Source organism: Anomalospiza imberbis, chromosome 19, assembly GCF_031753505.1.
Source record: "Anomalospiza imberbis isolate Cuckoo-Finch-1a 21T00152 chromosome 19, ASM3175350v1, whole genome shotgun sequence".
In the NCBI taxonomy this organism is placed as follows: Eukaryota; Metazoa; Chordata; class Aves; order Passeriformes; family Viduidae; genus Anomalospiza; species Anomalospiza imberbis.
In genome coordinates, this window is record NC_089699.1 from 233,491 (window position 1) to 251,013 (window position 17,523).

At 44.1% G+C, this 17,523-nt stretch overlaps 2 protein-coding genes across 5 annotated transcripts in view; one reads left to right on the plus strand and one right to left on the minus strand.

Annotated features, from left to right (window-relative positions):
* The first annotated feature begins 86 nt into the window (after nt 1–86).
* On the plus strand, nt 87–11,126 carry CENPX (centromere protein X). Of its 4 annotated transcripts, none has more exons than XM_068209823.1 (5): nt 87–171; nt 255–306; nt 383–436; nt 700–788; nt 8,331–11,126. In XM_068209823.1, exons 1-5 carry the CDS (start codon nt 133–135, stop codon nt 8,547–8,549), a joined length of 453 nt encoding a protein of 150 aa, XP_068065924.1. In that variant the 5' UTR covers nt 87–132; the 3' UTR covers nt 8,550–11,126. The 4 variants fall into 4 exon arrangements, with proteins under 4 accessions (XP_068065924.1, XP_068065925.1, XP_068065926.1 ...); XM_068209824.1 differs by having other exon boundaries at nt 703–788; XM_068209825.1 differs by lacking the exon at nt 8,331–11,126 and adding an exon at nt 923–2,910.
* ASPSCR1 (ASPSCR1 tether for SLC2A4, UBX domain containing) overlaps nt 6,180–17,523 on the minus strand; it is a 33,478-nt gene continuing 22,134 nt past the window's right edge. Inside the window, 4 exon segments of the mRNA XM_068209827.1 lie at nt 6,180–6,250; nt 6,253–6,530; nt 6,854–6,923; nt 7,627–7,678. Of these exon segments, the coding sequence (XP_068065928.1) occupies nt 6,195–6,250; nt 6,253–6,530; nt 6,854–6,923; nt 7,627–7,678 (456 nt within the window). The 3' untranslated portion in view covers nt 6,180–6,194.

The following is a 17,523-nucleotide window of genomic DNA, read 5'->3' on the forward strand; positions in this document are numbered from 1 at the left end:
AACCGCTCCCTGCCCGCGCGCGCTCCCCCGGAACCGCTCCCTGCCCGCGCGCGCTCCCCCGGAACCGCTCCCTGCCCGCGCGCGCCCCCGCCGGGCGCGCCTCCGGGAGGCGGGCCCGGCCGCGCGCGGGACATGGCGGAGCGGGACGGCCGCGCTGGCGGCTTCAGGAAGGTGCGGCGGCTCCGGGCGCGGGCCGCGGCCCCGAGCGGCGGGCGCGGCCGCGGCCCCCCTCATCCGTTCCTCTCTCCGCACAGGACACCGTGGATCGGCTTCTCCGCCTCCATTTCCGGGACGGGAGGACCCGAGGTACCGGCGCGGCCGCGGGCGGCGGCGGGCGGTTCGGGCCGAGCCCCCGCCTCTCCTAACCGCCTTGTCGTTGCAGTTAACGCCGACGCGCAGCTGCTGATGGCCGAGCTGCTGAAGGTCTTCGTCCGAGGTGAGCGCGCACCTCGGCCTGAGAGCGACGGGCTCCCGGCTTCTCCCCGAGCACCCGGCCACCCTTCGGCCGCTGCCGCCCTGGCTCCGGCTCTGCTGCCTCCCGCACAGCCGGAGTCCTGACTCAGCTTGCCAGACTCATCCGGGGCGCTGGGCCGCCTCCCTCCGCCCAGGACACCAGCCCGGCGCCCCGGGCGAGACGCCCCAGGTGACAGCTCCCAGACCCCTCTCACTGCCCTTCCCTTTCTTTCACTTGGGCTGCAGAAGCAGCGGCACGGGCAGCTCGGCAGGCTCAGGCAGAGGACCTGAAGAAAGTGGATACTGAACACCTGGAGAAAGTATTGCCACAGCTGGTATGTAATTGTGGGCCTGAGCTGTATGGGAGCAGAATGAGGATATGGGCTGAACAGCCTAATCCTCATCCTTTTGGGAGCTGTTTTGAGAACCCAACCTCTGTCCTGACTTGCTTGCTGCTCTTTTCTTGCAGCTTCTGGATTTCTAGAGGCTTCCTTGAAGCACATGTCACCTGTCATCAGTCCTGACCTGATGTGTCTCTCAGCCTCAGAGACACCCTGGGACCAACAGTCTCAACTTTTTCTTCCTCTGACATTTTGCTTCTGTCTCTTCTCTCATTTACCAAGCACAACACAGCCCAAAGCAACGACACTGTCAGATAGTATTTTTGAGAAGAGGGTGCTGCAGGCTTATTTTGTTCAGCTGAATGCATAACTGGTTTCCATCTTGCTGCCTTACTCCTGTAACAGAGGCCTGTATTTCACAACGTGGTTAGAAGCTGTTGCTTTCTCAGCTAATGTGAGAAAGAGGTGCTGCTTCAGAGATGCATGCAAAGATGTAATGGCTGCAAATACCATCCAGCCTTCAGCCTCAAGCCAGCAGCTGTAACAGCAACTCCAGGTGCAGCTCCAAGCCTTCCTAATGAATAGGTCATTAACAGGAGCTTAGTCACAGGCTCTTGCCAAAAGCAGGTAACTGATCTTTATTTTATAAATAAACAGTGTCTGTCCCTCACTACCTTCCAGTATTTCTCGGGCTGTGACATCAAAGAATGCTTGAAACCTTTTAACCATTCAATATTCTCCTCAGAGGCTGCTCCCCCTCTGCTATAAATTTGTTCTCACAAAGAAACATCAGTAAGTTCAAAACAAATCTCCCTTCCTTGTGTAGGCTCTTTGCTGCAATTCATCATCAAAAGTCAAGTTGCTTCAAAGACTTGCAGAGCTTCCCCCTCACCCACCCTCTTCCCTAAATCTTTGTAGGACGAAACAAAAAAAGGACAAAATAACAAACAGCATGTGTGAGAATCCCACATCACGGGACAGCCTGGCCCCTCTGGCAGCGGGGGGGCCACTGTGAAATAAGAAACCTTACACATGTGGGCAGGACCCACACAACCCAAGTGGCTTTGCTGGGAAATGCACGGCTGGCTGCACGGAGGGCCTGCCCGCTCCAGCCGCTGGCTCGCTGCAGGATCAGCCAGAGCAAGCAGTCCTTTTCTCAGGAACAGCTGTGACAGGCAGAGGCTCAGTGGGCCACTGTGCACTTTGAGCTAGGACCTATCGGGGTCATCCCTCAGGACAGCAGTCACTTGGAAACCTCACAAAAACTGCAGTTTCAGTACACATTCTGGTGACAGTACCAGCTTAAGCAGTCTCCAGCACTGCAGCTTCTCAGCTGAGACAACTGTTCAGCTGTACAACACATGCAATGAAGGAACTGACCTAGTTCAGCCTTCAGCCCCATAACCACTGGTAAAAAAAAAGGCAATAGCAAAAAAAAAAAAAAAAAAAAAAAGGCAAGTGATTCTACCTTTGAATGCCCTAAAACCACAGGGATGAGTTCAGCTACTCTAGCAGAAGTGATACTGAAACAAAACCAGTCCATCAGATAACTGCAGGTACTGTTCTTCAGCAGGGCAGGAATCCTTGTAGCAAGTACCTTAGTGAAGACCCCACCATTTTAAGTGAGGGGGTGTCCTGTCCCCCTTAAAGAAGTCACTCCTGCTTCCTCACCTTTTCCAGATTTCAGGTCCTTGTCTCTGCCTCCACCCTGACACCTACTGAAACAGCAGTCCCAAAGTTGCTGCCCTAAAAAGGCTCAAGCTCCCTTCCCTGACACACAGAGAACTGCTCATGTGGACATCCACAGTAAAGCAGCAATTGAATAGCAGCAGCAGCTAAAAGTAACTTTTTGTATAGGGAAGGGGAATAAGACCTCTTGTCTAGCTATTGAAGGTAGCAATTTTTCATTCTTGTGGTTAAACTGGGTTTGATGCACAGCTGAGTTACACAAGGGACAAGCATGGGCAGAACTGCCTGAAGGAACACAGTCAGCGATGTAAAGCCCTTACACTTAACCCATGAAACTGCCCCAGGAATGCTGATACTGCTGCTTGTGTCCCTAAACTTGTTTATCCCTGTCAGGTACTTGCAGGGGATAGTTATGGTCCTAACCCTTTACAAAAACTGACATAATTAGAGCAGCTAAGAAAATCAGTTAAGCAGATTATAATATCTGATGTCACCTGTGCTCTTCAAAAACTAAGGACTAGCACATCTGAAGGCACACTGCAGCTTCCTCCCAACCACACTGCTTCTGCGTATTTTAATCCTGGAAACCAAAAACACCAGCACAAGTATTTCACCATCTATCATTAGCAACAGCTCCTGGTTTCCCCACAGGATATCCTGTATAAATTCAGGATAACTGTATAAATTCAGCAAGGCAGCTCTAGCTACCATCTACCTCTGATTTGTGTGACACAAATAAGCCTGAACCAAGATACCGACAGTGCTATGCAGCAGGGGCTCAGCCCACACTTAATTCACCAAAGAGTAATAAACTTTAAACATTATTTGACTGGTTTTTTTTGTTTGCTGTGGTATGTCTTTTATAGCCTATCAGGTGGCAGAAGGGTTTGCTTTCCACAGGGAGGACTGAGTACAGGAGCTGTACACAGTGCTCTCACATTCCCACTGCCAGTGGCTGCACACGCTCCCTGTTCACGTCCAGGTGTCATATAAGAAATCCATCAAATTTTGCTAAAGTGTCATATAAGAAATCCATCAAATTTTGCTAAAGTGTTCTGTGCTCCTTCTGCTTTGAGTCTCCTTCTTCCTCTTCCACCTTTCTTTCATGCCTCCCCCCTCCCTCCAAGTTTCTTCAAAGCATCTGTGAGCATTTGGAAGTAATTAGACCTGAAGGGAAATGTTGGCCAGGCAGGGAGGCAATGACAAGTGCCAGGAACCCAGGGTGCCCTTTCTAGCCACTTTGAAGTTTATTCAGATGGTACAAAGCTCCGTTTTGCTTTGTTGAAAAAAAATGGGAGGAAGGGAATGAGGCATGACAGGCTAATTGAAAAGAGAACAGGTTCCTGTGAACTGACACACACACCAAGTGCCAGGGCAAGAAGCTATTAAAGGGTCCGACCAAAAGGGCCCCCGTGGCCACTCTGCTTTATTACACTTACAAATTGTACAGATGCACATGTAGTGCAGGGAGGAAACAAGGAAAATGGAAAACATGGTATTACTGTACCATGGAACCCCAGCTCTCCACAGAGAAGACTTCAAATAAAACCCAGCACCATGACTGCCGTGGCACAACAGAGTTCATTTCCAGGGTAAGGGCAATGCTAACCAATATTCATCCCCCTACAACATCTGCAGGAGACAAAGATCTGGACTGGACCTTTTCCCTGTTCACTAACTGCAGTGCAGAGCACACCTACCCTGCTCTGGGAATACTGAGGCCACCAATCAGCTGTCATTTGAAGAGACCCTTCACATGGATGTTTCTTCCCTTGCTGTAACTAATTACTGATAGTAATTATACACAGTGAAAATACAACTAGAGCTTAGGGCAGAAACAAGCTCAACAGGCTTTCCATGAACAGACACCTGTGTTCCTTGTTAACAAGATTCTGGCAACTGAATACAATAGGAGTGCAGCAGCCCAAGTGCTTAACAGGAAGGTTCACTGATCTGAACTGGTTTAAGGAACTTAAGTGCTTCCTCTTCATTTTCCAGCCATCTATGTCCAGAATTATCATTAGCACAAACCCTAATCACTAAGAGGCAGAGAGAAGTCTTGTTCTAGGCACCACTTAACAATTATAGGTAAAGCTGAACCAGATTGTATCTTGCTACTAGAATACAGGCTAAACTCGAGTGATCTCTGAAGGTGGAACTGAGAGGATTTGAATTTAAAAATATGGATAGAAACAAAGTCCTTTGCAGAAAGTATATAGGAATCATGTCCCCCTTAATTCTCTATTCTTATTATTTGCATGCAAGAAACCTTAAATTTAACCTCTAACCTTGCTTCTGTAGTCACAAAGACCACAAACAGGCCCTCCAGTCCTCCACCAGCTGCAACTGGTATCTCAAATAGTCATTCTTTTTATAACTAATGTTCATACAGATTAGATCTCTCCAAGGCCACCAACACCTTTTACACATTCTCAGTAAGTTCATGGAGAAGAGGGCACAGCTGACAACTCAGTGATCCAGCAGCCCAGGATGCTTCATCTCTTTCCACCTACAAAATAAACATAACACCATTAAAACACTTAACATGTAATTATCACTTTCTCATTTCTCAATGAAACAGTCTGGTGGCTGAGGGTTCTGGTCACTGCTGTGTTCAGGCAGCATTGAGGACCACAAGAGAGCACTTGGGGAGATGAAATGGTGAACACATCACAACTTTTGGAGCAGGGAACTTCATCCTTCACATTATTAACATACAGCTTAGAGCATATTATTAACCTTTCATAACAACTGTTAAATGGGAAACCTGCACAGGTAGGCGGGATGATCTTTTGTACTTTATCCAAATAATCTTGGAAAAGAAAACTATTTCAAGTGCAATGCTTCAAACATACTGGAAATGGGAAACAGTGAAGATCCTGTTTCCCACTGCATCAGCATCTCAGCACCAATCTAATCCAGACCAGCCACAGCAGGGAAACACACTGACCCACTGTTCACAGCCTTCACACTTTACCCTCTGCTTGCTGGAACTGATAGCCCTGCACTGTCTTGCAGAAACTGATACCAAAATTCTCATCCATGAAGTTAACATTTGGCATTATTAGCCAGGTCACTCCATATAAGAATTACTAGTTTTGCTTCCATTAAGGGAGCAGACTGAATGTCTCTTTTTTTTTTTTTGCCCCCCCCACCTCCTTTCTTTCTCTTCCTCTACACCCTCGCCCCATATTTGCCACTGCATGAAAAAGTGAATATTGCCAATTGTTTAATTCAGGAATTCCTTTTATAATTACTTCATATTCTGTATAAATTCTCATCTAAAATACACATATAAGTCATTTGTTCTAGGACTAAAAACAAGGTCACAGTTTTCTGATCAGGATAAAATAAGAAAAAAATTATAATGGACAATTGGTTGCAATTTTAACTATGGAAAACCCCTACTGGTTTGCAGTGAAGATTAAAAAAAGTAAGACCAACTAAAAAAATTCAAGAGAAGTGAAAGTACTAAAACAGACTACAGTGGCAAAAGGAGAGTTATTCCAGAGATTTAACAGATTACATGGTCCCTTGGTATGTAGAATATCCTGCCTATTAGTATTTGAACTACACTGGCAGAGTGTAGAGCTCAGCACACCAAGCTCAGAACACAGTTAAAGAAGCTACAAGCATATGGATTAGGCATCAGACTTCCCAGTGTTCAGAATCTGCATTCATATACTTCTCCAGTGAAGGCTGAGGTTCAAGTCACCAACAAATTTGTAACCGACAAGCAGTGAACCAAACGTCCTGCAAGCAAAGCTGACATCCGCAACAATACCATCAATATCCAACATATTTGCCAGAGAGGAGGCTGCCTTTTGGGGCAGCTCAGAATGAGCAGAGCTCTCCTGTGATTCATTGATACCTGGAAGCTTCAGCCATTTGGGTATTTTCCCAGGGGCCTTTCTAAACACTTGTGGAGCTCCCTGAGTGCTGGCTGCTTCTGGCTGCTCAATGGTCTCTTTGTCACTTCCCACTTCTGGTTCAGATAGGGATGGAGCCACTGATGCTAAAGTTGATGAAGCAGAAGGAACTAATGATCTGGACAAACATCAGAGAAAGGAAATAAGCAAGTAGAATTAAGTTTCATTTTTCATGTCCCCTGTACCACCACCACCTTTAAACTTTTAAAGTTAGATTGAAAAAGCTCTTCTTTTTCCATGATAGAAGCACTAGTATTTACTTAAGTCACTTGAAAAGGACTCACAAAGCTATGAAGTCGAGTATGACAGTACAACTGTTTCTGGACAGAAGGAAGCCCTAGTATCTTCAAAGCACTTTTCTCTGTAGTAAGATGGGTTCATTTCATGCTTCCCATTCCTGAAATACTAAGGCATTTGCAACTCTACTCAACTCCAACATACCTGGCTACTAATAAATCAGCTGCAGAAGGAGAAACTGCAGAGCTCAGCAGGTCCGATTTCAGGTAACAAGCTGTTTAGAAATGAAACCAAATCACTTATTTGGTAACACAGATACATCAATCACCACAGTATCACATAGCTCTCAGCTCAAAAATACCTGCTGTATACTACAGTAATCGTACATCACCTTCCTCCAAATGACACAGGACATTATTAAACCCTGCAAGTTTCTTTCACGACCCAGAGGTGTTCTATTTCATCATTCATACCCCAAGACCTTGACATTTTCTTTCAGTGCTCACTGCATCTTAGGAACTTTTCTGTGAAGCCACAGCATACTTTGGTCTCCAGGAGAAACAGGGATTCTATGCATAAACCAGAGATGCCAAAGAACCTAAGATTCAGATCTGTTCTACCATCTCCACTACCACAGGAGCTCTGCAAAAGCATTTCATAGATATTTGTCTGGTTAGCTTTTTGAACAACAGGATTTTTTCCCTAGGACTCATTCTTCCATCATTCTTGATCCCATGGCAGACAACGCCTACTTCCCAACCTATCAAATCCCATAAGAGAGGTACAATGTCTACATCTGTGCACAAGCTAACTGACCAAACCAGCTCTGAAGAGCTTTTGCTAGCCGGAATGGGGACATTCACCAGCATTCTCAAGGACTGCAGTTTCTTTTGACAGAACTCTGACAGTAAGGATGCAATAATGAGTCTACTGCAGCAACTATACAGTCAGCGGAATGAGAAAGGAAATGCACTCACCCCTGCACTCCTCCGATCCAAAATGAATGACAGCAGTTGGGAAAAGTTTAGCCTGCAACAAAAGGGGAAAAGAAGGTGTCACTGTCTGCAGATGCTTTCACAGTTCACTGTGAACACTAGAGGCAAGTTAGACAGCTACAGACAAATTCATGGAGTTCAAACCAAGGTCACTAACAATCTGTAATTCAGGAAAACTTAAACTTGTGCAGAGCACAGGTCATTCAGAGTAAGACATGAAGGAAAATTTTATGATCTGATGTACTAAACAGGTGATGATGAGACCTCTACAGCAAGTGCTTACTGCAGGAATGCCCTGCCATAACTTCTCCTCTGTCCCCATATCTCAGGCCCTTGTACTGCACCCAGATTCTCCACTGCTGAGCAGATAACATTAATATGATGAAGAATCTTCTGAGTGGCTGACACCAAGATAAGAAAAATCCAGCTGTGCCCTTCCAAAATCTAATCTAAATAATTTTATTCCATTTACACCCCGTCTACAGTTGAAATTTATCTAGTTTCACCACCTTTCCAGGATTAAGCATTTCCTTTTATAAATCCAACCTGAATTCCTAGTTCCTACTTATCAGAATAATTCCCATATTCAAGCATTTTTTCTATCCAGTGGGTTTGTGGGGTTTTTTCCCTTTTATTTCAATGGAAGTCCCCGTAATTTGTGTCCATTTCCTCTTGTCCTTTTACAGGGCACTGCTAAGAACTCTGGACCATATTCCTTGCTGTTTCCCATCTCTTTTACTACACACACTGACAAGACCCCACAGAGCTTCTTTTTTTCCAGGCTGAACAACCTCAACTCTACCTCTCCCCATATGTCAGATGCAGTTCACTTCAGTATTTTTTGGTCCTTTTCTGGGCACCAGAGAAACTGTGAAACTGGCCTCACACACCCCCTGTTCAACTAAGGAATCACAAATGCACCTGTAGGTATAAAGGAGGGACCTACGTCACCCACAGTGACCCCAGTGTCACACCACCTCTTCAAAAAAACTCAGTGATACTTTACAAAGCACTACACCACCATATCCAGTGGTGAATCCAAGTGTTCCCAAGGGAAAAGCAGAGCAAGAGAGCCAAAGTTATTAAATTTCACTCTAAAAACAGACACTACTGCAAGCTCAGGCTTAGATTTTTAAAAGGGTATGATATGCAGAAGATTAATATGATATGGCACAACCAGCTGTTCCAGAAAGGACTCTGAAAAAATAACCATCATATTTATTACATGCATTATATGCCAGTATAATACCACATAAAGAATAACTAGCTGAAACAATTCTATTAAGCTTTTAGGAAGCCTTGTACTAAGAGACAGGTAAAGAAACCAAATCATCGTGGTGTAAAAGAAGCAAGTACCACTACAGCCAGAAACTGTACAGCAAATGTTAATTAATGGGCTACATTTTCCCTGGCAAAACAGTAACACTAAACTTGTCACATTGATCCAATAAATAAATAACCAGATAAAAGCAAGTCACTGCCCCACCTGGTATCACTCATATGTACCTGGGAACTGTGCAGGGCAGTCTGACTGCTCTGGAGTTTTCTTGAGCCTCTGTTGCCACCATCAGCCCAGGCTGGATACTGGAATGATGGTCCTTGGACCCAATCCAGCACAGCAATTACCAGAGCTCAAAAGAACCCTGATCTTCACAGAGGAGGCTGTGGACTGCTGCCTAATATGGAGACTAATAAAATTGTATTAACTGAAGGCAAAATGAAATAGCTTCACCTCTCTTCCTGCCTACAAGCTTCAGATGAGCATATGGTATTACACATTTTTTTTTGACATTAATCCAGAGGCCACAGGAGACTGTGTCATGCAGCACAGCCAACATCATGCTAGGCTGAAACAGGAGACATTTATCACTCTGCTCCAAGACTCAGCTCCTGCTTAAGCATCCAGGCAAATTCACATCCTTGAACTGACATTTTAGCAAAATAATTATTTATTAGGTCTTTTAACATTTCATTCCTCAATCAACAGGGCCTAAGGTTGCCTGCTCCAGTCACAAAGACAGCTCTCCATAAACTTTTTTAATTACAAAGTACCAGACATGGTTTAGAAATCCCAGAAAAAACTCTCAAAAGAGCTTTGATGTTTCTACAGCATTCGTCTATTTTGGAAATGGGTGCCTTAAAAAAAGGCCCCCCCCAACACACATACACTCAAGCCCTTTTACACACAACATCCTTTTCATGCCAGCTGCAAGTTGGAAAATGAGGTTTTTGTAGTGTGTTAGTGTTGGAATTTTTTAATAACCTCCCCTCTCTTTTTTTTTGCCTCCTGACCAATTATCTTGGTAAATAATTAACATTCTGAAGGAGATAAGTAAGCACAGAAACTCAGAACTCAAAGCCCTTTAGTTCAAAGCCCTGCCCTTTTCTCTTCATTTCCCTGCTGCTGCCACTGAAACTTCCTTGTCAATCAAGCTCTGGGCACACACATCAAAGCTTTATGTGGGAATGGCCCCAAGGGGTCAGAGAAAATTCATGGCAGAGCCTGTGTGAGGCACAAAGAAAGAAAGAGAGTGAGAAATACAGACCAAGAGCTAGACAGACTCACTCAACAAACAAACATATAGACAGACTGTGCCCCAATATAAACCTCTAGCCTATTTACTCACAGGTTGTCAAATAACCATAGTTCACAGTTTCAGGATCCACGTCCACAACTATTTCCTACTGCTGGCAAAACATCAGTTCAAATGTCTCAGTTCAAATTCTTAATTGAAAGAAACTTAAAGGAGCTAGACAGCAGCCCTGCAGTACAGAGAACGCAACATCCTTCCCATGGCTCCTTTCCCTGCATGTCTATCCTTTCCTAGGGGTCAGCCAGCATGGAGTCTCCTCTTTCCAAACCTCCATCCAAAAAGGTTTTTCCCTCCAATCCAAACAGACTATTGGCTCATGCACAGAACCTTTGGTCTATCTTCCTTTGTGTGGAATTGTCAGGTACCACCCCAATCCCAGCACTCCCTGAAGGTGCAGCATAGAAGGCAGCCAGCTACACCTCACCTGGGAATTCTCTAGCCAGTCACTGGTAGGACCTAATGCTGTCCCAGAGTTTTTTATAATCTGAAGTATTTAAATCAGCAGCATTTTCACACGAAAAAAATAAAAGCAGGCTAGTAGAATGATCCCACTGTCCAGGGACTGTCGCAGCATAAAGATGAGAAGGCTTTAGTGGATTCTGTCCATGAAAACATATGAGCCCAAAGTCAAAGCCCTTAGCATTCTCTAACACACCTATGAATGTAGCGATCAAACACTGGGCAGTTTGACCATCACCTGAAAACTGCATCCTCAAGTCAGCTGTTCTAATGTTTGCAGTTGTTCTAATGCACCTTACAATGTTTCTGGCACAACTCTGCAGTTCTTCACTACATAGAGTTCTTGCAAGAACATCTGTGAATCAGAACAGATTTTGAGAACTCTTAGGAGCCTGCCAGGTTGACCAAAAGAATCAAAGGATGTTCAAAACAAGTAACTCAAAAAGCTCCACTCACTCATATGCAGAGAATTACTACAATAGGACTGAGCCAACAGCCAGTTGCTACACTCCAACACCCAGCATTTCTCTTCCTTGCTGCTTTGATTTCCAGCCAAAAAAACTGCCACTCTGACTGGGGAAATAGATGCTACTAATCTACTGAATCATAATGTTCAAATCACACTGTCCAAGATGTATTTACAACATACAGTCAGATTTACTGCACCAATACCTAGAAATCTAACTGTAAATGGTGTCCCATTGTGCAATTATATAGATGTGATGTAAATAAAAACACTTTGAGTTGGTGGGTTGTTTTTATTTTTGTGGGTTTCCTGATTTTTGGGGCTTTTCTTTTTTATACAGATGAAAAACTGACACCTAAAGAGATACTTTACTCAAGGTCACACAGGATGGCAGCAGCAGCAGCAGCAATGAGAACTAAGCATGCAAGTCTCAAGAGCCCCATCTAAGATCATAATCATAGGACAGCTCTCTTCAGAAGGGATTAGAAAGTCTCTGAGGCAAGGAGAAAAGGAAGTCAATGTTCTGTTTATTACCCTTCTCATTAATAAGTATCATTCTAAATTACCATCTCCTCAGATTTTAAAAAGATGTAACAGCTTCATCCATCTGCTTGGTTACAGTTGCAGAAGTTCAAATGAACGCTTTCTATTTCAGAGATCTGAAGACCAGTCTGTAACTCATAAAGCCCTATTTAGTCTGCAACTATACAGCTGAGTAACTCGGGTTTTACTCAGAGAGATAGTGAACAGTTACTCAGACACTGTGGTGGTGAGCGTGGTTTGTGACAGCATGGCAGCCCGGCTGTGGAGTGGCACACTGGGGCTGCTGCATCTCACATTCCATGATAAAAATATCCACTTCAGAACAACAGTCCCTGGTGAATCCAGCTGTGATACAGCAGAGAGACATTTCTGCTTTGTTTTACTATTTTAGTAACTTGTTCTCTAGAACACAGAAAATATTTCAGGCAGAACCCTCCCCAAATAACACCTCAATACTTTCGGTTTCTCAGACATACATATGCAAAAAAATCCTAGAACAGAGCATTGCAGATGATGTACATTATTCTCGTGAAGCTGTTCTCTTCCCTGACAGCAGTGTTGTCAGACCAGGCAGAGGCTGCTGCTGAAGGGAACTTGCAGCTGCCAGAAGGAGCAGCATTCTTTCCGTTACACAATCTGAGAAGATCAGAGTGCCACAGGTCTGCTGTTAGACTGATGTTAGGAAGATGAATAAGAACATAAGCACTTCAAAGGAACACGCGCATGGAAGGAGAAACCCAAGCTACCAACATGAAATACTGCATAGTACACACACCCCAAATACATAAACTAGGTCTTGGAAAATTCAACTGGCAGGCCGGTGGATCAAAAGTTTCTCCAGCAAGACTGCACAGCACTGCTGAGACAGAAATAAACACCACAGTCATGGTGAAAGAGGCAGATCAAGCGGTTCAAGTTTATAACCTGAGAACGAAGCTGCCCAATGTGGACTTCAACTGCCAGAAGAGATGGATATTTTGTGGCCAACATGGAAGAGATCTGATCCAGCTAGGGCAGGGGACCTTTAAAATTCATAAGGCAAAGGTAAGACTGAAAAACACTCTTTTGAGAAGGCTACTTATGAAGGCATCCAAGTACAAAGAGCATTCATTGAGACCTTGATAGCTGAGATCAGAAAGATCTGGCCTTCAAAACTGACAGCAGCAGTGAACATTTTGGGCAGGATTTCCACTGCAAGTTCAGTTGTGCAAGGAGCCTCTCATTGGGCTGAAGAACCCAGCTGTCCTTGAAGGCAGCATCATGCTGCAAGCATGGATGGTCTCTGCAAGCATAAGTAACAGACCTCACCACAAAGAGAAGGCGAGATTGCCACCGAATGCAGTCAGATGATAAAATCCTGGATGGAGAAGATTAAGACTTTTAGGTGAATGCCATCCTCTGTGCTGGATGAATTTCAGTATTAATTGCAATTTTCTTTGCCAGTGAGTGCAATAACCACAAGGCCTGCCACAGGAAATGCCTCTGATGGACTGACTCTGATGAAGTAATTTTTTTCTGAAATTGAATTCAGACTCTTGCCAAAAGAGAAGGCTTCGTACTGCCCAAGTCGTAGTCAGATTCACTTGAACAAGCACGCCAGACATACTGCCCAAACTGGCATTAACAAATAGGATATGGAAAGAGAACCAAAGGCAAAGAAAAGAACTAACAGCTCATCTGGATTTCTGCCTCATGGTATGTGACAGAGGAAACACTCCAAGATCTGACTAGAAGACCTAAGTATGTGGAATCCTGTGGATTCCTTTAGCTCTTCTGTAGACAGAGGATGGCCTCCTGCCCTCTCTGCTGCCTCGACTTTTCCAGTGACTGGTACTCCTACTTTGTGCTAAATCTTTCCTAGTATTAACACAGCAATCAATGATTTTTTTCCACTAACCCACCTCAGAAATGCACTACAAAACTGCCTGTTTCTGGGAGGAGAAAGAAGCTAAGAAGCAACTCTGAAAAGCTCAGACAGCCTAGAAAAAACACAAACAAGCCACTGGAGCTACAAGGAACCCAAAGCCAAGTGCTACAACAGGGAAGCCTGTGGTTGATCAGCTCTGGAGAGCAGAACATTATAAAACACTTCAAGGGACATGAGGAGAAGGCCGCCAGCAAAAACAGTAACAACAAAAAATCAAAGCAATGCCTTGAAGTCTTTATGGGCTCCAAAAACTCCACATTGCTGCCAATTTGTGTGTTCATTATACTGTAAATACACACAGATTTTGGGAGCATTCACTTCAGACAGTTCTTTCATTCCAAGTATGCTGGCAAACAAGTCAACAACAGTTGTCTTTTTTCCTGGTTTTGCTAGCAGCGCAAAGGTTCTCCCTTCATTGTAAGTGATCAAATGTAATGAATGTGGTGCCAGACTTGTCAGCTTGAATGGAGGGAGAGGGTGGAAAGAGCAGAAGTATTGGTAATATTCCACCATCTGTAGTCACTTCTGTTATTGGCTTCAGCACAAATTTCAGTAATTTATAAATATTTGAATGCTCAAATGTACTCACATTACTGCCTCAGACACCATCCATTTTTCCTTACCAACAACACCAACATAGTCTTTAGAGTGGAGAATAGCCTAGTGCTAACTTAAGACCTGAAATAACATGAAAATTAAATGCTGGAAAAAAAATCCAGAATGGCTAGATACACTATGGTAGTACCTGCTTTGGAAAAATCAAGAGTCAGGTTATGTGCAGGCATCTCTGCAAGGGCAGCATATCAAGTGCCAAGCATCCCAAGAGGCCACAGCTACCACAAGTGACATGCAGCATTTGGGGTCAAAAGTGGTGAATTTTGGCAGTTGCATGATACAACCTGAACCCTTAAAGAGATGTATTACCACTAAAGACAAACTTCTTCCTGAACCTTTCTCACATCCTCCAAACCCAACAAAGATACATCAAAAAACTTGAGCAATTAGTTGTACTGTTTACCTTACCCAAGCTCTCTTTTTCCTGTGATGTCCAGAAGAACTGCATACTCCACAGCACTCCATTCACATTCACATCCTATGCACTACAATACTGTTATTCCAGAACAAGCTTTCTCACTACAGGGGTGCTGCATACTGCCATGTCACCTTAGAGCAAAAGCTCCTCTATCCCCAGCCCCAAAGCCACGTTATTTTACAAAGTACCTTAACCATGTCTCCCCTAGTGTCAAGTCAGGCACTGCAGCACTCAGTTTCGTAGCCAGTGAGGACCCTTGGCCCACACAAACCTCTTCCCAGACTGAAGATTTCTCAGTTTGGAAGGCCACAACCTCATGTGAGAAGCAGTGAGCAGGTCCCACCTACCCCAGCAGCACAAAGATTACCTCTTTCATTCTTATTTCTACTGAGAGCCCCAAGGCCCAGGCAGTGCAGCCTCAATGGGAACAGACACCTCCAAACATGGCATTCAACAATGACACAGTGGCATGGGCACAACAGCTGGAGTGATTTCCACACCTGCTTCTGTCCAGAGCAGAAAGGCCCTTCAGCCCCTTTCTCCCAGGCACCCAGACCCCAGCAGAAGGGAAAACTTATCCAAGCAGGAAAATTATGGCATAGGGCCTGCACTAACATGGTGAAAGTTAAAGAGGAATAAGGATCTGCATTGGTTAACAGCAGCAAAGCTTCTCCCACAGTCAGCCAGGCCAAACAAGGATAAGGCACCATCTTCACAGGTCAGGCTTCTGTGGTCTTTGACAGCAGTTTGGGTAACCAGAAAAGCATGACAACTTCTCAACAGGAATTGTTTCTTTCAGGTTTGATGCTTCATCCAAGTAAAATGTTTATAAACACACAGAATCATTCCTGCCATAACAGACCGTGACCTGAAAGGGCCGAAGGGCCCCCAGCAAGGGACACAGGCAACACAGCCACTGTCTCCCAAGGACAGAAGAACCATAGGCAGAGCAGAAGTCCATTCAATCCAGTCAGGTCCCAACAGACAAAAACCAGATGAACGGAAAAGAGTATCCTTGCTTGTAAGTGATTAGCTAGCAATCATTTTCAGTTTAGAAGCTTCCTGAGAAGTTTTCTATATATTAAGACACACTTACTAAATATCTTCCTTGAACTTGTCCAGATTTCTCTCAAATTAGTATATCTTTTTAGTGTATAGCACCCTGTGACAAGGAATTCTACGCCTTAGTTTTCTGACACACTAACAACTACCTTCTTCCATCTATTGTAGCTCTCGCTTGCCTCACGTGATGCCACTCACTCATACTCAAGAACAAGAACCCAATGCATTCCAGCTTCTCCTTGGCACATTATTCCCTTTCCAGTCACATCTTTTACAGACTGGCAAGTCCTAACCTATTCAGTCTTTCTTTGGACAGGAGACATTGCAGATCTCTGATGAACCTCATTCCCCTTCTCTGCACCTTCACCAGTTCCTTTTGAAGATGTGAGACCAGATCTGGATGTTATTCAGACAAACCCTGCTCCATACACAGAGATGTTCTCTATTTTGTTCTGAATACTTTGCTTTTGGAAGGAGCTTGTTTCCAATCTGACTGCTATTCAGTAATGAGCTGATGATTTCACCACCTTAAGGCTTTGCTCCAAAGCCATAATGATCAATGCAAGAGCTCACTGAGCTGCGTATGAAGCTCAAATTATTTTCCCTGCACATCACCACATTTATCTATGTAGAGCTAGCTGGGTAAGCCAAAAATGCAAAGTCATGCAACTGTTAACTAATGTGATAGTAATCTCTTTGTAATGTCGTGTTACAATCCCTAAAAAATATTCTAAGGATGAGATTTTACTTGCTTTCCACATCTGGCAAGTAATTGTACAGATTCAGTATAGTTAAGATTGTGCTTTAAAACTCCATTTTACTTTAATTATACCCAAATTCGTAATATAACCAACTAGTTTAATTTGACTATGGTGTGATTACATGTGGCACGAATAAAAACATATCTTTAATCAGGTTAGGATTTGACACCCTTTATCTTAGTTGGACCTTATTCCTCTTTCATGGTGACAGAGAAGGTATGAGAAATGAGAAAAAATATTTTTCTTATAACAGTCCATTTGCAAAGAATTTTCCACTTTTGAGCATAGCATCTTGAACAGTCCCAGTTCTCTATCAAAGTCAAGGCTTTGCACCTTTGCCATGTGCCACAGCAAGCATTGCAATCCACGGAAAGCTGCTGCAGACTGGAGATGTCTGACACTAAAATCGATCAGGTTCTTCACGAAGTTGTGATTTCTAATGAAGTCCCTAAGACTGGGCTGTAAGGCACCTCCAAGTCTTCAAAGAGCACTAATTTAACATGTGTTCATGGCTCAGGGAGCTACCACAAAGAATGAATTTCACAGTAAATGTCACAACTAGGAAACCGGGAAATTGCCACACGTATAACAAGCACCAGTAACGGTGCCAGGTACAGAACAAAGCCTTTAATGCAGCAAATTAAACAAAATTCCTGCCATAAGGTTTCTTATTTCAAAGACTACGAGATGTAATTATTCCTGTGGTGTTTTACTGAAAAAGTCATGTTTCAGGAGACATCCAGAGAAACATGAGATGTGCACTGAGAAAGAGAAAATAAAATAAAACAAAACAGTACTGCAGGAGGGGGGAGGCAGGCAAGGGGTAAACGGAGGCAAGCAGAGGATTTAGAACACTTCAGGAAACAGACCAAAGTTAACAAGGGTGACTAGAACCAGCATCAGAGGATCAACAGGAGGCAGATACAGGTCTGAACATTCAGTCATCTAAAAGCATCTGCATGTGTATTTCTTCCACATGGCCTGGTCAGCAAGTTGTGGAACTTGGAAAACTCCATTGCAAACAACTTCCAAGG

Excerpts from the sequence above, each read along its gene's own strand:
- CENPX (XM_068209823.1), top strand. The coding sequence starts at position 133 with ATGGCGGAGCGGGACGGCCGCGCTGGCGGCTTCAGGAAG. Across the intron at positions 307-382 it reads CCGGGACGGGAGGACCCGAG|TTAACGCCGACGCGCAGCTG; the intron begins GTACCGGCGCGG and ends TTGTCGTTGCAG. Across the intron at positions 437-699 it reads GCTGAAGGTCTTCGTCCGAG|AAGCAGCGGCACGGGCAGCT; the intron begins GTGAGCGCGCAC and ends CTTGGGCTGCAG.